The 22036-nt window shown below is 39.6% G+C and overlaps 2 protein-coding genes across 5 annotated transcripts in view; both read right to left on the bottom strand.

Annotated features, from left to right (window-relative positions):
- The window catches only part of dgkh (diacylglycerol kinase, eta), a 174102-nt gene that overhangs the window by 92320 nt on the left and 59746 nt on the right, over positions 1 to 22036 (bottom strand). For 3 of the 4 annotated variants that reach the window (XM_042068970.1, XM_042068969.1, XM_042068971.1), the window contains 3 exons: positions 3989 to 4093; positions 2980 to 3112; positions 903 to 1009 (listed from right to left, as the gene is read on the bottom strand). In XM_042068970.1, the coding sequence (XP_041924904.1) occupies positions 903 to 1009; positions 2980 to 3112; positions 3989 to 4093 (345 nt within the window). Of the gene's footprint in view, positions 1 to 902; positions 1010 to 2695; positions 2784 to 2979; positions 3113 to 3988; positions 4094 to 22036 lie in introns of those variants that run through there. The other variant, XM_042068973.1, reaches the window with a different exon arrangement.
- On the bottom strand, positions 16984 to 18895 carry LOC121689101 (P2X purinoceptor 7-like). The gene is made up of 4 exons (XM_042068974.1): positions 18531 to 18895; positions 17633 to 17702; positions 17381 to 17535; positions 16984 to 17146 (listed from the first exon to the last, which is right to left on the bottom strand). Exons 1-4 carry the CDS (start codon positions 18638 to 18640, stop codon positions 16984 to 16986), a joined length of 498 nt encoding a protein of 165 aa, XP_041924908.1. The 5' UTR covers positions 18641 to 18895.

Raw genomic sequence — 22036 nt, 5'->3', positions numbered from 1 at the left:
TATGACTATGCTACAACAATCTGAAGTATAAAAATTATTTAGAATTTTTGGGGGAGGTGGAGGAGGGGGGTAAATGACCCGGGGCTGGAACATGTGCTGCATAACCCTGCGGCTGCCCTGTAAATGGTTATTGCATTTTAATAATTTCTGCAGGTGCAAAATACAATAGAATTCAAATGACAACTATCTATTTTATGATTTATGATATTTTTAAATACAAATTTTTTTATTGATGTATAAAAATAGTTTCCACTATAATTTTAAAATGAGGTATTTTGAAATAAATCAACATAATAAATAATACTTTTTGACTTTTATACCTCAATCTGTCAGACTTAAAGCTGCAGTTGGCAAGTCTGACAGATTGAGGGGACTGAGGGGAAATGTTTTAATGTTTACAACTCTCATGCCCCTCCCCCACTACCACCAAGCACCCTCTCATCGAGATTGTGCTCGTCAGTGCGCACCAGACTGCACCAGACTGTGATTGACAGTCAGATCTCATACAGCCCTGCTTTGATTGGACCAGAAAAACCGGGAGCTATGGATTTTTGTAAAACAAATAACAGGCTCTATAGGTGGAGGTAGAGCATAGTGTCAGTTTCAGTGAATATGATCAAAAAAATCTTTTTTGGGGATTGAGAGGGCGTTTACCTATGCTAATTAAGAACAACTGGCACACCCTGTCAACTTAGAAAGAAATGGGATTCAGCATGATAAGAACGAAAACTGCAAATGATTTTGAGGTTTAAGAACACCTTCGTGAATCTGCTTAAGAGTTTTCATAGGACAGTTAAGAAAATTCTTAGGAATATATTGGTGAATGAGGTCCTATGTTCTGTGCATAGACAATGGCTTTTCTGCTAAATGGTGGACTGCATATTTTTCATAGTACTACTTACCCCATCCTCATCCTCGATGATATCTTTCCCAATCGAAGCCAAGGTTGTCCATTTACAGTTATTAGTGGCCCTCACAGCACACCTCTTGTGGGCTTTAAATTTACATACTGTAAGGGGGAAAAGCAGTGTTTAAAATTTGATTTATACAATATATAAATAAGAACTTGAAGGTGGGGAGGGGGTTAAGTTAAGCCACCACCTGTGTCTTGTAAACTATAAAAAAATCTCAAGTGACCCTGCATTTTATTTGATTTTACTATATGTATATGTTCATATATATTTAGTTGAAGGGATGGGTTTTTAAAATACATTTTAATTTATTAAATTGTTTTCTCAAACCATAGTTTTGTAAAAATCATTTTTAGTTAGCCTACTGCAGTGCAAATGAGTTAAATGCCACCTTAGTCATATGCTACAATGTTGCTATGCTCTGAATGTCTGTCAGATCGCTAATTTGTAGCTCTGTTGCAACGTGACAGTAAATTTAACCTTACACCGAGTTTGGCAAATTAATATACAAGTAAGATACGCCCAAAAACTGGAGCTACTTCATATGTGCACAATTATCAGAAAAACACTTAATCACAATAGGAAATTTAACCCAGCAGTGGTATAACAATGAATAACTGCACAATGCTTCATATTTTAACAGCTGTCATTCCTCATAAAGAAAACAGATATGGGCTCCATACTCCTCCTGTGCTAGTAGCTATAGTTTTTTTTATCAACTAACAATCAATGTATATAAAATTGAGCAACATACACCCAATTATTTTGCTGGCCAGCTTCAGTGAGAAATGGTTAAACTTGCCCTACTCTTACCTCGCGATATTGACGTGGCATTAAATTTAGCTTTATCTTCTGCGTTATGCATATCACAGTTCAGAAAAAAAAACATATTGCAGTGTGAACATATAAATAAGCTCACACAACCATACAACACCCAAACACACACACTCTTTCTTTCACTCTCTCTCACAGACACACACACAAAACACACAGTTTCCATCTCTATGTGAATGAGATCCAATAGGCTAATGGCTAGCAGTTCATAGTTGATTTCCTCTAAATTGCATTGCAGGTTTAATTGGACTACAGTAAGTATACTCATCTTGCTTGGTCTATAGAGAAAAAAATAACACACTCGTTGTGTGCCCACCTCTTGAGCAATGACCTACATGCCACATAAGAGTTACATTCTACTACAGCTAATCAAATATCAGATGTATGCAACCAAATGTAGCATTCACTCTAAAACATACTGTAACCTCTATTGAAAACAAACCTCTATTGACATATAACCTTGGAAGGTTACAGGAGACTATACTTCTATATCGGATTCATCAATCCTGCAGGTACATAAAAGTACCAATAGATAAATCTGTGATTAATCGTATCCTATGCATAGTAGCTACTTTAAAGCAACATTATGCACATTTCTTGCATCATAGTCCTTACAAGTCAAGACTCGCCACTCGGCAGTCATGCTGGCAACACCTCTGAAAAGCTATTTCGGGCAAGTGGCATCGGCTGCCTACCTAAATGGATCTTTAAAACTACATAGTATTGTCAAACAGACATTTGAGGTACACCACATGAATCATTCAAATGTGTTACCAGTTAATGAAAATGTCGTCAGCACGCTCACAGCAATCCAAACTATTCTCATCTTTCTCTCATTTTATCTATCATAGTTGATAGAACAGAACAGGGGCCTGTTTCACAAAGCTATTTTAGACTGGTCTGTAATGTTAGGCCAGTCTTAATTTTGCTCATAAACACACTAAACTTACCATGACTTTCTTCCTTATCCAGTCTATACATCCTTTTACATCCTTAATTTCCCCTTTTAGGCAAACCATATTGAGTAGACTTGCTTGCCTTTGTAAAAGTTTGAAATCAACAATAATTTTAGGAGGACCGTGTCAATTCTAAACCACAATTAAATGACAACTGTCTGCACAACTATGTACAAAATTAGCACACACCAGTAGAGCAATTGTATATTCTTACAGATTCCTTTACATTGAAAGGCATGAAAAGAGAATAATTCAGAGGGTGACATACAAGCACCTACCTTCACATGAGAGACCATGGGATGTGACTCCAGAAAGACTATCCCTACAGACATTGCAGAAGGTGGGACGGGCATGAGAGCAGGCATACCAGTTGTGCATCCCTGAGAAATGTTCCACATTAAACTGTGCCGTCTAGACAAGGAGAGGTTAAAACAAATTGGCGACATCAGGATAAGACTTTGTAGCCCATAAAAAGAAGTACTTTATAGTATATACATTGCTTTCACCACACTCTGCAGGCTGACAATATGCATCCTTCTTCCTACAAAGATTCTTGTCTGTAGTGTCCTTATAACTGCCATTTCAACAACTGGAGTTATTCTTCTTCAAAAAATCATTGTTCAATTAATCAATATCTGATCAACATCAGATCACAATATATGTCCTCACTGTTTTGGAACTGAAGCATTTTGGGGCTGAGGGGTGTGGTATTGCAGGTTAAGGTAGACAGTCTTATATAATATGTTTTGCCCTCTCAGACAAATCAAAGCAATTATTATCAATAGAGTAACATCCAAATTCAGGATTGTCCCTGAAGTAAACCATCACCATCAAGTATTCAAAGAAATAAAGAAGCAGTAAGTTAGTATTAATAAATAAAAAACAATGATTTGCCATTTGTCTATTAAGACTCGCAGTTGCAGTTGCAGAGCCTTCCATATATTACAGTAATCTAAAGCATCTTATATTATTAAAACACTCTCGACACTGCAGCTTTCATGTAACTGATGAAAGTAAATTTGACAGTACAGACTGATATAACAGCATGTTCATTCTGTTGGCTCACTCTAAAATGCCATAATCATGGAAGACAAAAACACTAAAGGTCAACTAAAAGAAAAGAGATAACTTTAACCATGCGTTTGAAATAACACACAATTGCACATCATTATCTTTATTGCAGACCTGAGCTAGGTATCATGACCTCTTTCTCATAAACACGTCACTCAAAATAAGGCAACCAACTAAGGTATGCTCCAGACTAAAAAAGTAAACAATGGAGCTTACCTCATAATGGTCTCGGGACTGGACTGATTTCAAAGAACTGATCCAGTCCTCCATTTCTTTTCGGTTTTCAGCACACAGAATGAGCCTTCGAAACGGTGTGATAACCTAAAGCAGAAAAGAAGGCAAGACATCCATTGATCAGGATGGCTCACTCTGCTGCCTGCCTGCGGAATGTGAGGACTACAGACGATTCCCTTTATTTAAGGCACGAAGCAGACAACCCCCCCCCCCCTTTCTCCTCCTTCCACTCACCCCCTCCCTCTTGCAGCCCTCTCCATCTCTGCGCCTGTTTGACAGAGATCTGGACTGACAGGCTGAATGCCTTCGAAAATTATAAAAGCGGGTTCAATCAAAGACTCTGCACTGCAAAGCTCTTGAGAGACAATCCAGTCTTTTAAGTACATTATACATTTATTGCTATTTATCTTTGAATCCGTTTCCCTCACCCATCCAAAAGCTCTGTGAGATACATACCCACCTGTCCGTTCCATAATTGGTTTTCTAGACTGAAAAGCTACACAGAGAACCACCAGTACTGCAAGAACCTCTAATTAGAAAGCCAAAAACACCCCAACCTCTTCATCCACATGGGATTATATTATCCAGACATTTCTCCACTGGCAATTCACAGCTTATTTACGCTCTTTATTCAAATGTCACATAAAATAACTTGCATTTAAACTCGTTCTCGTTAAAGTTCTGACATATTTCATGTGAATACAGAAAGTTTAAAAGAGTGAGCAGAGAACAAAGGGGTTTTATATTTGCTGATTATATTCAATAACCATCCCACAGCAACAACTACACACAGACTTGACGGTTGCATGCTCAGTTAGTTTGTTTCTTAGCTGACTGGAAACATGAAACAGTTTTGTTTCAGAGCTAGATGACTGCTTGCCAATACGCTTGCCAACTGAAGGTTTGATATATTTCACTAAAAAGAACATCAAACAACTGTTTGATGGCAGAGATTGAGCCATTCTGAAGCTAACAGAGGAGAGACAGAGAAAACAGAAATGTCATTGGACAGACACTACACTACTGCATGATATGGTGGTCAGTGTGTGGACATTTGTACACAGTAAAGGCCAATATAAAAATTGTGCAAAGATAAACTATGAATCCACTATGAAATTCACAAAGAAAAACACTACTTCTTCTGCACGTCGCTGCTTTATTCAGCATAGGCTGATAAACAAGTAAACGGGAATATTCCGTTTCTGCTTCACATGGAAACATCTTATTATGAATATTGCCATAAGCAGAATATGGTCCTTAATCAGAATATGGTGTGCGTGGAAACATACAGATGTACAGTACTAATGCTTTTGCGCCCACTTCAGGCGTATTTGTTTCACAACGTGCACGTAAAAACATGGAGAGGTATGTACAAACAGGCCACACTTAGTTAAAACCGCAGACTGCCTGTCGCAGGAGCTGAAAATGGCAAATTGCGCTTTCCCGTGTCAAGCATATGCATTCAGAGGAGGGTCAGGGGAAAGTGGGAGTTTCATGTTAAAAGATGGGAGAAGCGTAAAATGCGCCAAATTTAGGTATTCACCTGTATGTATGAAAACTGCCCATGAAAGCACACATCTATAAGCATGTGTTAATCCAAATTACGGTTAAAATTGTCAATAAGAGGAACTTTCAAAGACAACAGAATCGCTATTTAGAGGACCAGTTTTGCGTCCACTTACACTTGTGTGCACTTAATCAAAAGCAACCCTAACATTCGTTGGCCTTTCAAATGTCTTACTTTTACTTTCAAGTTATCCACTTAAACTTTCCTACTGTCTAGATTTGACCAATCTTCCATAGCATACATGCACAAGTAGTTTGATATTCATTATCTCCCTGCTTGTTGACATCTTATCATGTATTTCATGATCGCTAAACGTTTGATTCTTTTTAATGTTGTCATCAGTTAACTTCATTCAACTGCACTTTTATGTATGCCGTTTAGTTGTTGATATTCGTAAATTGGGGTAGGGGGCGAAGAAAGGCGCAGATTACCCGATGAACTGAAAGTTTGATAAATACCACATAAACTTGGGTAACAGCGTTCACTTTCTGCGGTTTATCCATGGTGCTGATAACGCTACATTTGCAAATGTATGTACATGTGGCCCTCAATGTCTCAATGAGTTCAGTCTGGTAGACAACGAAAGCCTTTGAAAGACAGTTCTAAATCTGAACTACTCCACTTGCTACTTAGATACTGCCAACATTTTTTTTAATTTCTTTCATTTAATGGCAGCTGATGCTTCAAATTGTAAATGCATCCTTGCAGTATGGCTCATTCCCCAAATCATTGAAAACAGCACTTGTAAAGCCCTTTCTTAAGGAAGAACATCTGGACACCTCTGTTCTTAACAACTACAGTATAGACACTAACTTATCTTTCATCGGCAAAGTACTTGAGAAAATAGCTTTTAATCAATTGACTGACTTTTTAACTGCAAATTGCTGTCTTGACTATGTTCAATCTGGTTTACGGGCCCATCACAGCACTGAGACAGCTCTCATCAAGGTCTCAAATGACATACGTCTTAATACCGACTCAGGAAAAACATCAGTATTAGTATCATAGGACCTCAGCGCAGCTTTTGATACAGTTGATCATGCCATACTGCTTTATAATACATGTAAATAATAAGTGTATTCAAACTCCTTTGATTATTGTTTTAGAAGCATTTTCAGAGACCACTAGCTCTCTTAAAACCTGTTAACGGACAGTGTTCCTACATTGAATCTTCATGTTGTTTTATCCAATATTAGTAGTGCAGATGTATAGTCTATCTTATACACAACCATTGAACCAACACAGTAAATGCAAAAATAGAGACTTCTGTGTAATTATTCCATATTTTGGGTAGTCATTCTATATCAGAACACCTGACATACAATCCAAATAGTCTACAAGAAACCTCAGTGTTACCTTTCATTTGAGACCAAGATTATGATTCTACACCAAGAGGTTGCTACATAGTCAGGCTTTTATTGTCAGTATGCATTTTGGGTAACCAAAAGTCCAATGGGGAGTTTCCATAGGGCATTTTGCAAAACGCATGAGCATACCTTGGTAAATAATGGTCTAAAGTACTCGTTTTTCATTCTATATTGATTTACTTTTGCATAAAGCTTCACAAGACCTGGTGCTAGGGCTCAGTTGTGTTTCTAAGTCCACTCAAGTGACCTAGAGGGCTGAATTGTGGTCAGTTCAGAGATGCTTGCAATCCGGCAGGAAGAAAAAACTATATTCTAGCCTCTGTAGCCCTGTGTCAGTATATCACACAGTTATTCTGGGGCTCGTTTCTAGAAAGCGTCGTTTGCTAACTTGCGTCGCAACCTTGGTAGTTTGCTCCATCGTTCTTTGATTTGGTGTTTCTAGAAAAGGGAGTTGGAACTCTCAATCTCAAACAAGGACGCAAAGTTTGGTCGTTTGAACTACTGCCCCTGGGCAGTCGCACTTGTGTTGTTCCTTGGTAGTTCCAGTTGGTGTCCGGAGCGCCTAACAAAAAATCACAACCGCCTAACCAAACAAAATATAAAGTGGATGTTTATCTTGTGATTCAATGATTGATCTGTCCTGTAGCTTTATTTTGATTAAGAGACTGACTCCCCTACTTGGCTCATTCTTGCTATTTATGTTAATTTGAGTATTGCCTTGTTTTTGACTGAAGTCTTATTGGTCTCTCGATGTACAGTAAATAAATATGTATGGTCAAAGCCTATTGTTATGTTTCGTAGGCCTACTCTTACTCAGAGGTGAAAAGAAAAGATTGGATGCGAACTACGGCTGAGCGCGCAGTGCACCGACGTGCTGCCGTTAAGCCACGAGACAGGTGATAAAGTTTGCGATACCCAGACATTCGTCCAGGCTATATATTTTTTCCAACATACAGTGGGCATCGCTTTCAAATGACCACTTCATTCGCGCATTACGCGGCGTGAAGCTGCGAGAAGCTTTAGTACCACTTTCAGCCACTGTGCGTCGCTCTGCCACTGTACATCGCTCTGCCTGCCGTCCCTTACATAATTGTTGCCGAGAGTAATCCCAGCCTACGAATTCAATAACAAAATAAATCATGCATAATTAAACATTACCTCGATTTAGGCTACTTGGGTATGGCTTAAGGCTTGACTACACGAAAATCGAAATCGAAATTTGCCGTCTACATTATTGTCAGTGTTGGGGTTAACGCAACTACGCAAATCAAAACAGTGGTGTGATAATTGAGCCAGTAGAGAAATAACTGTTCAGAATTAATCTGTAGCCTTGGGTAGGCTTCTGCAGAAAACAATGTTATTGCCGATTTAATACTATCTGGCGACGTTTTTAACGCAATAGAGGCTTAGACAACTATGACCCACGTTTTGGTTTCGTAAATTAATTTGCCCTACTTCTTGACTGCAATGTAGTCAATTGACTGCTTGACATGTCATATTCATTTTTCTGTAAACAATTACATCTGCTTTATGCCGCAGAATACATTCATATTTGGCTGACTGCAGACGCGCCACTTCCCTCCCCATATTCCAATATTAAGATAGTATAAAGTGCTTTTTGTATAGGCTACTATCATAAAAAAAATAGTTAAAACGAATAGCTATTTGCAATTTGACAAAACACTGGTCCTCATTTTGCGAATGCGAGGACGATATGAGCCTGTTGCATTTAGTTAGATGTCCGAGTCACACATAATGTTTGAAAACCACTGGCTCTTAATCACAATAATTTAACACACGACAGTTGGATAACCTACTTCATCATGTCCCCATGCCTACATTTTTGTGAGTAGCATAGAGATCGTTAAAAACAATAAAGTATGGCTCTCCATTTGGGACATCGAAAACTTTTTTTAATTTTTAATAGACTACCGTCGAAGATGCTGACTTGCAAAAGCCTCGGGATAACACGTTATCTCCACTATCATCAGTCATGCCCCTTGATCAAAGTGGGGAATGAAATAAAAGTTTGATAACCACTGGCTTAACAAGTTACCTGCAGTCCAGAACACAGAATCTATTGCAATATTCTGATGATCGGCGATGATATCGGCAAATGTTTGTTTTCCAAGGTAAGAATTTCACTTCACCATGCACCTTCGACAATACCTGGCCTACCTGGTATCATTACAAACATTATTCTGTGTCCTAAAACTGGCATATTTTATGGCATTGTGTCATGTAAGTTCGTTGCAAAATCTAGAGAAATGTGTGAGGTGGTCAGCGGGGGACATCCCTTACGATGATGAGTGACAGGTCTCAGAATGCGTGCGCTACACAAGGACGGAAGATGATGAATAACTGGGGCCGTAGGCTATTCACAAAGGCTTTTATCTTACTACTAGGAGTAGGCTACTCCTAAATCGCACTTAAAGATTTTAGATTGGAGTTTTCTCTTAAAAGTTATTCACAAAGCCTTTCAGACAACTCCTAAACTAGGAGTGAGTCTTCGTGGCTATGGATGACGTCATTACTCATGCACGAGCTTGACTGAAGTGACCACCTTGATTGGCTGACGATTGTAACGCGGGAATTCCAAACACCTCTCTTCCGATGATGACTGACAGGTGACAGGTCGGAGAATGCGTGCGCTACACAAGTAGTGTGAAGGACGGAAGATGATTAATAACTGAATAAAAAGGCCTAGCCTAAATGAATAAAGAGTAAGGCAAAACAAATAGCTTAGTAGCCTAATGAAACATAGGCCTATGGATTGATGCAGTAGCCTACCTTTGCAACATTTATTAAATTAATCTGTCACCATATCCCTAGGCTACGTTTGCAAAGAGGAGAACATTTTAATTAGATTCACAATGAAACGTTACATTTCATTTCCATGTTAACAATGAGTAGTTTGTGTTGTTGTTGGTGGCGTTATTGCATCCCTTTTATGAATGCAAAATTGTTCCCTCGCAATTGGAAGCTCCTGTTGCACATAGGCTATTTCAAAACATCGCAACGTAAAATGCCACAAAAAAGCTGTTTATGAATAGGTCTTAGTGAGTTAGGAGTCCTCTCGACTTCAGCTGTCCCAGACTTAGGTGCTTCTTTTAGGTCTAAAATGCTTTGTGAATTACTTTTTGTGAAAAAATTAGGAGTCCTAAAGTTAGGAGTGACACGCCCATTATTTTTAGGAGTTGCTCCTAAATTCGCCAGTTAGGAGCTACTTTTAGCCTTAAAATTCTTTGTGAATATGGCCCCTGAATAAAAAGGCCTAGCCTAAATGAATCAAGGCAAAACAAATAGCCTAGTAGCCCAATGAAACATACGGATTGATGTAGTATCTTGTAACATTATTAAATTATTCTGTTACTATGCCTACGTTTGCAAAAGAGAACATTTTAATTTGATTCACAATAATGTTACATTTAATTTACATGTTGACAATGACTAGCCTAGTTTTGGTTGTTGTTGGCGGCGTTATTGCATGTTAGTTATGCCTACAATGCAAAATTGCTTCCTCGCGATTGGAAGCTCCTGTAGCTGCATAGATTTCAAAACCGCAGGTTTGTGAATAGGTCCTCTTGACTTCTTTTAAGAAGCCAAGAGACTTCTTTTAAGCTGTCAGAGGTGGGAAGGTGTGATTTTTTTGGGGAAGGGCCGGATTAACTGGGCACAATTGTCTGATGGCCCCCCTTCCCCCCAGCCAACGTGAATCGGGTGGTTAGTTAATAGGCCTATCGTGAAGATTTTTCCTGCCATCTAAGGCACGAGCGCATCTGTGAGGCCAAGCCTCACCAAGTAGCTCGTTTGTTTACAACTAACATTCCATTTAATTAAACTGCTTTATAGGCTATGCCGAAATAGTTTTCAACATTTTGAATATTAGTGTCGGGTGAATTGAAATGTTCTCAAAGTAGCCTTATGGCTGAAAGCTGCTTGGGACACCCCCCCACCCCCCTTCCTGCACTCATTGTTTCAAAAGGAGTAATTTTGGCTTTGTCAGAACTGAAGAGCTGTGGACGGCACGGCACGGTATGCCCAATGAAAATAAATTAACGCAACGCAACACAACACAACACAGACCCCGCTTCTCTCGCGTCAGTCACTGACATGAACGAAACACAGAACCCGCTTCTCTCACGGCAGTCACTGACAGTAACCTAGAATAAATGCATGGGGAAAAACACTTCCCCATGACAAAGACATCGTAAAACACTGAAAGTTAATATTTTGTCACTAGCAACATTCATCTGTCCTTTGTCAAATGTATTATGTTCCAAGTACCCTATGCGTAATTCTGCTTCATAAAGTTGAACAAATACATTTGCTTATTTCACAGAAAAATATAAATAGCCAGTCTACAGTGCAGAGTTGGTAAGTTATGGTAGGCCAACTTGCAGTGAACATACAAAGAGGGGAAATTATTTCTCTTGCAGCTGAGTAGCCTCAGGTGCGCACGTAGACATAAGGCCGAACATGCAAGCGCCAATGAATCGTGCTCTCACGGCAATCGCGCCGTTAAACTTAAATAGGTTAACATCACTCTAAGTTCGCCTTCAAGCAAGTGAAACGATGATTTGAAGACATCTGTTTCGTTGGAAGGGCAATGGGTAGCAACAGGGCAACACAGAGACAGGCCCGATGGCAGGGCTGTTATGAGAGTATTAAAATATAGGATATTCTACGGGAAAACATTAAAACGGCAAGACAGCGGGGAAAGTTAAAATACGTGATAAACACGGAAAAAGTTGGCATGCATTGTTTCGGTCCCCGTGCACAGGGATTATTTGTCATACTGTTAATCACATATGATTATTTGTGAAATTGTGCAAACAGGCGCAACACATTTGAAAAGGAAGGACTGGTAGCATGCAAGCTCACGGGAAAGATTGATTTAAGAATGTTATCACAAAGTGTGTGGTTGTGGCGCGGGCGGAAGACAATTGGCAGGGGAGGGTCATGTATTTTTTTAACAATTCTGTCGGAGGGTCATTGAACAATTTCTAGCAGGCAAGAGAGGGTCATGCAACTTCCAACTGAAGCACTCAAAATTCCTCCGGTGGCCCCTTCAATAAATAACGATCAGTCCCTAGATTGCTGCTGGGCTATATGTCTTGGTTCTGTTAACAACTTATTGTCAAACGCATAGCCTATCTCGCGGTTGCATCCATTACAAACAAACATGCAATGTGAACGTCTGGGATTGGGGAGAGCACTAAATGCTCTTCTGAATAAGCACGAAGTCAAACCTTTAAATGAAAAACACTCTTTAATAATCCAAAAAAATAAACCGCTAATGAAGTAAACTTGTGACCATCAAAAATCGTTTATCGCTCGTAACTCCGTGATACCAGGACGTAACAGGAAGGCATTTGGCTGAGCAACGGAGGTTAATATGCTCCATGTTTTGTCCAAATGATGACTGTCTATCATCGTTGCACTCGGAGAAAACGAATGTTTCATTCGTCCCCGTTTCAATCGTCCCGTTTGTACCTACTCAAAACGCAGATAGAACCTTATTATTCTAAGGTAGCGAAATAGCGTTCAGCATGATTCATGCCCAATTAATTCCCCCTGTTAAAGTGTTCGCCTTTGTAGTTTGGTTTCGTGATAGCCTATGATAAACGACTTATGGCCAAATATGTGAAAACGTTAAAATACAGTAGGCGATAAACCGAAAAAGTTGACAGTGATTTTTTCATAATCACCTTGGAGGGTCATAGAAAAATGTATTGCTGGCGAGGGAGGGTCACGTCTTTTTGGACTAATGCTCCCCAAACTCCTCCGGTAGCCCCTTAAATAAATAACGAACAGTCCCTAATGAAGTAAACTTGTGACCATCAAAAATCGTTTATCGCCTGTAGGCCTAACTCCGTGATAACAGGACGTAAAAGGAAGGCATTTGGCTGAGCAACGGAGGTTAATACTCTATATTTTGTCCAAATGATGTCTGTCTATCATCGTTGCACTCGGAGAAAACCAGAATGTTTCATTTGTCCTGCGTCTCTACGGCTGCAAACGGGATTCACTCGCAGTTAACCAAATATTTCTTTATTAGGGCAGGGCAGGCATATTTCTGGCTATTACATTATTTCTAAACCAGTCTGCTAAAGTCTGTAGTGAAGTCTGTGTAGGGTTTTCCAGGCTCCATTTCTTTTTACGAGACACCCTGCTCACTTGAGCCATCTACCGGTTGTTTGGGTTGTTGCAGCGTCTCACTGGAAAAATACAAATTAAAGTCGCGTGATACCGCGTGATCCCACGCGCGGACCGCGAGTGAAGCTGGCCAATTCGAAGCACTGCCCACTGTAGATATTTAACACAAATAATGACTCATATTGGTCGGCTTATTTTAACTTTTTTATATTCTTGCAATAGGTTTAGGTTTTTGCTGATGGCAATGACAATGCCAGCATTAATCACTCGATTTAAATTAGAAAAATGTTGACATAGGCCGTGACAGAACATTTCTAGGGGGTGGGGTATTACACGTTGTCACTGTTTCCACCAATGATATGTATTGCTGCATCATCAACAACGTTGTTGGAACTACAGTGTTCGAACATCGGAAGTAGCGAATTGCGACACAGGTACGATGCTTCCTGGAAACAGGTGTAACAATGTCGTTGTTTGGTCGCAAGTTGCGTCGTACCACGGTGGTTGAGCAACGTCGTTGCTAACTTTTCTAGAAACCACCCCCTGATGGTCTCTACTGAAACTACTGTGTCTCAGCTTTCCAAAGAGGTCAAGCATTTGATGGTAGACCAAACTGGGTGAGAACAGTGGCCTCTAGAGTAGGAACAGTACAATTTCGGGGGGAAAGCCTAGAGATGGCCTGTACTTAAAAGTGTTAAAGTTGGCTAGTAACTTAAACTTATTTCGACTACATAGCTACTATTAACAACATCTACTGTGTCCAAAAATGTAGCCTAAGCCAGATAGTCTGATTATGATTTAAATAAATATTCAGAGACCACCAGCCCTCCTTAAAGTAGTAACGGAAATTATCCCATTCATTTGCTTTATTTCATAACATGCTAATCGTGATTTATATGCTAACACATCTAAAGCATTATTTAACATTTTAACTCCACAGTATTTACATGAATCATTCAGCACAACATTGCTAACATTTGTTATGTTGGTTATTTACAGATACGTTAATGAAGCTAAGTTCCAAAAGTTAACGTTAGTATAACTAGAGCCATTTGGACAACAGCTCAATCATGTACGATTGCCAAAGTACAAAAACTAGCACATATCAGGCCAATGAACTCAGCGACATGATGTACAAGGCAGCTAGAAGTTAACGTTACACTAACGTTTTCTAATGTTCTAACGTTATGTTAGAGATGTTAAAGATAGCGTTCAAATACATTATTGACTTAGGCTACCTTAGAACAGATGTAGACATCCTCATTAATTGTATCCACGTTTAGTTGGTGTTGTGTTCTACTTTAACTTTGACCAGAGCAGACACTTATCTCGGTTGAGATGTGGCTTGGGAAAGGGTAAAAAATACACACCTCTCGGGATACCTAGTGTCAAAGTTGCATGTACCCCATGCACACCGTTTAACCATTTTCAACGTAAAATGTCAAGAAAAAACATATAAAAACGAATGAAAACTGACTAACTGCAATGTTTTTCAATGGACATGGAAGCAGAGAATGTCCGAGTGTATTGGGTTCTATGCGCACTGTGATTGGAGTCGTGTTTGGGGGTGTGGCTTAGCCATAGGTCAGTGGTCCCCAAACTACGGCCCGCTCATTTTGGGTGGCCCCCCAAAACATGTCCGTGGTATATAGCAACCGGCCCGCACGGGAGTACGACATCGTCAAACTATAACCTCCGCAATTTCCCCCATTCATTCTCTATGGCGAGTCTTAAAGGGGTCATAGAATGCAAAACCGAGTTTACCTTGTCATAGATGAATAACGATAGTTCAGTGGGTGAAATGGAGATACAGAGAAGTTCAAAACCCCATCCACGCCTCCTTTCTGTGCAAATCTCACAATTCGAAACTCCCGCCATAAAACGGGCGAATCCAAAAGAAGCTCAGAGTTTACGCAAACTCCGAAGTGGTGCCTTATTTGGCTCTGGCCTGTACATTTGTCACGCCCCAAAATTTACATACAGACCAGCCCACTGGTTCGCTGGCCCAAGAACATGAATGGAGGTCGTGAAGATGTCAGACACTAGTTTAGCTAGCCTACTGTTGGGTTTACTTCTACAAGATTTACAAAGCAGGCAGTTTCTCTATCGAAAATGAACCAGAGAGGTAAATGCAGTGTTCCAGGCTGCACGGAGAAAGGGGAAGTTTGTCACAGTCTTCCCAAGGATCCGAAGACTCGGCAGGCATGGATAATGTTTGTCTATCAGAAGATCCCTGCAAAGTTCGACGCTCAGCTGTTCATTTGCTCTGAACATTTTACCGAAGACAGCTTTCAAAATCTTGGACAGTTTAAAGCAGGATTTGCCAAACTTCTTTTACTGAAACGAGGGGCTGTTCCGACCGTAAGGTCATCACAAACGCAAGCTGTAAGTATTATTTTGTCGCTAAGCAGTTGATAGCAATGCTAGCATATCGTGTATAGCAACATACATGTACACGTAGAATGTGTTACGATTCAGTTTGTTAGCAATGGGGGTAACATTATTTCATTTCCCTGACTGTATTTCATTCGAATAAATAACATGTTGACATGTAAATCTACACTTTACGATGCACGTTTGTCCAGGTCTTCGTCAGGTTATTTTGTTATTCTATTCCAGCAAGATAGCTAAAGCTGAGTAGAATCACGATAGTTTGGTTGCTAGAAGATAGCACTAAGCTGTAATGTTACCCACCTAAGTCGATCCTGTTACCACTTTTAGAAGTGGAAACTAGGAGTAACGTTAACATTATCGTGTAAAATGATTTCAGAGCACATCACAAGAACAACCACGAACAAAAGTTGCAGCATGCCAAACAGATCCTCCTTGTGTGGCATCTCGCGGGACGCAGCTTTCTTTTACTACATTGAGACCTCACCAACGAAGCAAAGGTAAACGTTCTAATTATTCTTATGTTATCATGAATATTATCAGACGTGTTATGGTGTTTGTGTGTTCCAAACATGTGTAGCATTATTACTGGGTAGCATTTAGTAGAGCAGTGTTGCCTAATTACTTACCTTGATGACTGAGAACATTAGTGAGCCATTCACAACAAATTAAAGAAGTATTCATAGTATGAATAGACCTATTCATACTATTCATCTCACTGAATGACCTGCATTTACTTTTGTGGGGAAGGCCCCCCACAAAAGTTTTAATTATTTTATAGATATTTGATGCAATGCAGCTGAGAACACACACGTATGATGCCTTCAGAAGACATTGTGTACAGAAATGGGTTTTGTTTAGTGAAAGTGTGAGATCAGGCCTAATTGCCAGCCATCAAAATGCAAATCATTACAGTTTTAGGCTGCTCTAACTGAAAGGCACTTGTAACAACACCGGTTAGAGTACAGCTTTGGCACAGCCTACAGGTTTAGCCAATGCTTTTGCTGTGAGTTAATAGTAGTATTTTGCTTGGTGTGTGCTTACAAAAGTGACAAGTGACAATTGTTACAACATTTCTGCTGTTTCATTTAGGTTGTACCTTGCTGCTATGCATTTCAATGAGAATGCTCAGCGCCCACAACGGAAGACAGCCAAGGGGAAACTAATGTACAGGCTTGTGTTTCCAAAGGCCAAAAGGGGAGGTTACACAGTCAAAAAAGTGAAGACAGAGCCAACGATTTGTAAGTTTAAAATGTATATATTTTTTTATACAAACGATTGTGCAACAAATGTGCAACGGTATAGACAATAACTTATTAATTTACACACAACAGGCTATGTCTTTAACCTGATAAGACTGGTGTTCGAAGAGATCGTCCATGACTCCCTTCGTTATGTGGATGCCGTCCAGCAGATTCCTGTGCCCCAAGACTTGTGTGCTCAGCTTCCCAGACCTTCCAGGGAGGATGCTGTCGCTGAGCATGTGTCACGGTTCAGTCGAGGGGGGGTCTGAACCCGACATACTGCCCTGATGTTTCCGGAAACTCCCTCCGTATGCGCAGCACCACACAAGAGGGGATCACAACACGGACACTTCGCCCAAGGAAACCCCAGCACCAGCTCACGAAAGATCTGTAGGCCAAGTGTCTGCATTGCCTTCAGAGAAATCAGAGTGGAAAGGCACACTTTTTTACTATTTATTTTTTGAATATTTTATATTTTTGAGTATAGCACTGTATGATTGTGTTGAAACAAAATAAAGTTTGTCATTTTACTGTTTGCATCAAACTGTGTTTTCGTGACCTGCTGAACTAATAATGAATGCATATTGGCTAAAAACATTTGATTTATATTATATAGCTGGTAACACTTGTATCAGATTGTCCTCACCTTTCCATCCCTCTTATTCTCAACTGCCCATGGTCAGCTCTGTAGATGTTCATTGCATTTTGTAAAGAATATATGTTGAGGCACACCGGTTCAAGGCCAGGATGGTCAATCATACAGGTTATCTCCTCCGGAACCTGGGTCATTCTTCTAATGACCTGTAAAAACAAATATAAAGACCATGCTGTTATTTTGTCATTTTGAATGAGCAGAAAGCACAAATTAGCTTGAGTAAATATCTCCAGTTTTAGTTACCTGGGGTACTTCCCGGCAACATATATTTTCTCTCTCCTGGGGCATGCGGTCACAGTTTCCACACGTACACCTGGCAAGGGGAGATGGATGTAATTGTAAGTTCACATATCACTACATGGAACGAGGGTAATAATCTTATAATCAGATGATATAATCAGCAGGATAGAAGTTAGCCTACTGCTGATTAGGTCATCTGGTTATGAGATTATTATCTTCGTTACATGTAATAATATATACAACAGGACGATGTCCAGTTAGTTAGGCAAGAGCCTACTATTTCTGTAGTGGCAGTTCGTAGGTTATGGTGTTTGTGAAATGAGTAGCCTACTGCTCGCGTCAACAAAAATATTACCTCTCGTGACATGACAGTGGTAATATTTTTGTTGAAGCGAGTGAGCAGTAGGCTACTCATTTCATTACGGCCATAACATACTGAACTGGTACTACGGAAATAGTCTCTTGCCCAGCTAACTGGACGTCCTGTTGTAAGATCACATATTACTACTAACGTTACGTGGCAAATAATGTAGGTAACTCCTAATCAGATAACCCATTCAGCAGGAGAGAACGGTAACAATATACTGACTAAAACGAGAGTATAGGCTACTTTCCTTGCGAGCAGCACTCATTTCATTATAGCTATCTGCACGCTACATATTGGCTATACGGACTTTCTCGCTAACTGGACGTCTTGACAGAAAATGCACGAGGGTAACGTTACATGTTGTAAAACATTTGTTTGTGTGCAAATGAATAACTGTTATGCTGCTTACAAAGTTAACATAAGACTAATACAACGTTATGCTTAGGCTAGGACACTGAAGTGTGAGTAGGCTATTACATTAGTATTACAGCTAACGTGTAGTGCTACGTGTAAATGATAAATGAAAAAACTTACCATTCTGAAGTAGTCATTTGTAATCTATGGGCGACTGGTTGCTCCTCTACATCAGATTCTTCCTCTGATTCTGGCTCATACATATATGGTTCAACACCTAATGTGTCCATATCAACAATTTCGATGTTTCAGTGAGTGAGTGCTTGTGGCCATGACGCGTTTGCTCCACAGCTTCGCTCGTTGTAAACCAACCAATCAGCGCACAGCTCATCTAAATATTCATGAGCATACCATAAAAGGGAGAAAACCTCTCGTTTCATTCTAGGGCTTTTAACCAGGCTTGCATTAGGGCGCATAGAACAGCACATATGCCATTTTCAGCCCAACCAATGTTACACACCCTATTCAGAGACCTTAAGGACCAGCACCAAATACCCTATATCATCATTCTATCACCCCTTTAACAGTACACATGTAATACTCTTTTTGTCCACTGGTGGTTGTTTTTGCACTGTTTTGCGTTTGCCATCAAAAACGGAATGAAATGTAGGCCTATCTGCAAACAATGTAAGAGGCCTTTGCTGACTGCATCAGTGCTCAAAGTATTCTAAAAGTTTATCAATGAATTGTTAATAACTAACTAACTTATATTCAAGTCATTTTTCTGGGACTTTCTGGGATAATTATTTTTATTTGTTCAAATGTTGAATGGTGGTCATTTCAGACCACTTCAGCACTTCATAAAATTCTCATAGTTTGAGAACTTTACATTTTCAGAGTTCAGAGTTCTCACATTTTTAATGAAATATACTTTTGGGACTACCTGCTAATACTTTTGGGAATGCAAACGTCTTTTTATTAGTATTCTTTAATTTCAGTTACATTTTACACTGATATGGCATGATGGCAATATAAACACAGCTAACAATGGTATTAAATTGCAAAAGCCTATAGATTGAATGTAATGGAATATTCAACTAAGGTAGACTGCTGTTGTTCACAGCACTAATCTATTTATGGTTACTGATATACTCAGAGTCTCTGGCCCTCTCTTTCAGCCAGGCATAGTAAGCTGACCTTCGGAAGAAAAAGTTTGGGGACCACTGCCATAAGTCAATTAAACAATAATTATAAGTGAGATTTAAACACCATGACTGTGACATTTTTTTTAATGTCGGCTATATATACCCAATGTTTTCCTTGTTAATACTGTTTGAGCCCACACTAGCCCACACAATGAACAGGTGTGATGCATTTCATAATTAAAATAGTACAAGAAGCAATTTGGCAGTCAATAGGGGTCAAAAGTCACATGCATTGACACACCTCCAAAACAGCAAAATATTGTTTTTTTGGTGGTTGCAGCATCCCTTGAAGGTCATAGGGTACCACATTTTTTGATCGTCCTCACGATCGAGTCTCGAGTCTGTGTAACAAGTTTGGTTTTGATACCTGAAGGTTTTCCTGAGATATGACCTTACTTCCTGTTTGGCTGGTTTGCTGATGATTTTGATATGTGACCTGTGAAAGTTTAGTTTCACTTTCAATAAAATCCAATACCGCGGGTCTGAGCTTGTCACCGTCATCACCGCAAAAAAAAAAATAATCTGTGAAACATTTGGGGGATTCCACTTTTCACCATGACATATGTACGTTATGCAGTCATCTTAGACGTCTGCAGGTGGTTAGCCTACATGAAGTCGAATCCCCCTATAATTGGCCTGCACATGTGTGCACGTAGTAGGCTAGGCCTATGTAATGTCATGATGTGTAATGTGATGAACCATCTTATGACATTGATACTCAAAGAACCACAGTTATGTAGGCTAACCCTCTACTAAAACTTAATATCAAAAGATGAAGCAAACCCGACCTTTCGTGTTTGTGTTGGGGAGAGCAATGTTCCAACATTCAATTTACTATGCGAGAGCAGGGGAGAACTGGCACAATCATAACACTTTTCTATTCTCTCCGTTCAAACTCAATTTACATAAAGCTGTTAAATGTGAAAGCTGTGAAATTTGGCCAGAAAGGAGTCATACATGTTTAGTTCATGAAAGAATTAAAAAAATATGTTCTAGTTTGTTAAGAATTTAACTTAACAGCGACAGGCTAGCCTAGGACCTACTTTTGTTACAACCTGAGGCAGCCATTAAAACGTGCGGCAGCCTACCGTTGTAACATTCGCATAAGCATCATGAATGTAACCATTCTAAAACCGGGATAGCCTTGTTGATAAACTCAAGCAACTTACACCAGTTCTGACCGGACCTAGAGTTGGACCGGTGGCAATATCTCAAAAGGTGCTGGGCAAGAATTAGGGAGACAGGAATAATAATAATAAGAAAACTTAAGAAGAACAGTGCTGCACACTAATAGTTAGAAAGCACTTCCGAGGAACTGCAAAGTGTGCTTGCTCAGGTGTGGTTCAGAGAGTGGAATAGGCCACGTTCCAGAGTATGTACCTTCTAGAGTTGAAGCGGTGGCAATATCTCAAAAGCTCTAGGACAGGGCTATTCAACTAGCAGCCCGTTGGAATTTACCTGTGGCCAGCCCGCAAGCTGCCTTCAAATCTGGCTTCCATGACTAAGATAAAATCATTCAAATATAACGATAGCAGTTATTGGCTGCAAAAGTAAACAATGTCCCGCTGCTTGCGCCTCTCACACTCGGCTGTCATAACCTACACCGGAATTTCCGCATTGGCAGCAGTAACGTTTCACTGTGGTTATAGCCGAGGTTTATACATTGATTTTGCAAAATTTCTTCAGCTATGAGGTTAATACACAGGGGCAGTTAATATGGTATTAATATGGGCTAATGCACAGGAAATTACGGTCACCTCATTGCATTCTTTTCCCTGTCTTTTTTTTATAGCTATGCCTGGTGGATACAGTATGTTGCAATTTTTAGAAGACATGCTGTGTAGACTCTTTAGCTCTACTGACAACTGGTTTGATTGTGGTCACACAAATGAGATTCATGCATGCAAGCGCACACAATTGTCTAAAAGATATCACATCCTGAAAATCAGTGAAAATCCATTGAATGAGATCAATGACAATTAGGGCAAATGGAAAATGGACAAGAATATGAAGAGTTGTCTTTGCCTTTGTGTAATGGAACTGATGAAGTTTTCAATCATTTGTTTACATGAAGCACATGATATACCGATTGAAACACATTCCACGCTAGCTAGGTGGCTACATGGCTACCAGGCTCATAATTCACTTTTAATTGTAAACAGAAAATGTCTAGCTAGCATCATGTCATTACATGCTTCTATTTCCAAAGTAATGAAAGCTATTCATATCAAGTTAATATCATGTCTGTCATTGTTAATATTGTGCTATACATGTGGCACAACTAATATTAGAGTTTGTGGGCTAGCCATAGGCTATTTGAATGGAGCTGGTAAATGAAAGAAAAATATACTTAATAAAAAATGTAAAAAAAATAAAAAGGATTCATCACATAGCTGTATGACATTTTCCCCAATCCTATTCCTAATGTTTTGCACCTTGGTGCAAATCTAAAGGTTAACTAAAGCTAATGAGGCAAAATCT

The sequence above is a fragment of the Alosa sapidissima genome, chromosome 2 (genome assembly GCF_018492685.1).
Source record: "Alosa sapidissima isolate fAloSap1 chromosome 2, fAloSap1.pri, whole genome shotgun sequence".
NCBI classification, from domain to species: Eukaryota; Metazoa; Chordata; class Actinopteri; order Clupeiformes; family Clupeidae; genus Alosa; species Alosa sapidissima.
This window is presented reverse-complemented; position numbering and strand designations above follow the sequence as displayed.

Bases quoted from the DNA above. Each gene is read 5' to 3' on its own strand.
- LOC121689101 (XM_042068974.1), bottom strand. From the start codon at position 18,640: ATGGACACATTAGGTGTTGAACCATATATGTATGAGCCAGAATCAGAG. The intron at 17,703-18,530 runs GTAAGTTTTTTC...TCCCCTTGCCAG, and splicing joins CAAATGACTACTTCAGAATG to GTGTACGTGTGGAAACTGTG. The intron at 17,536-17,632 runs GTAACTAAAACT...TTGTTTTTACAG, and splicing joins GTTGCCGGGAAGTACCCCAG to GTCATTAGAAGAATGACCCA.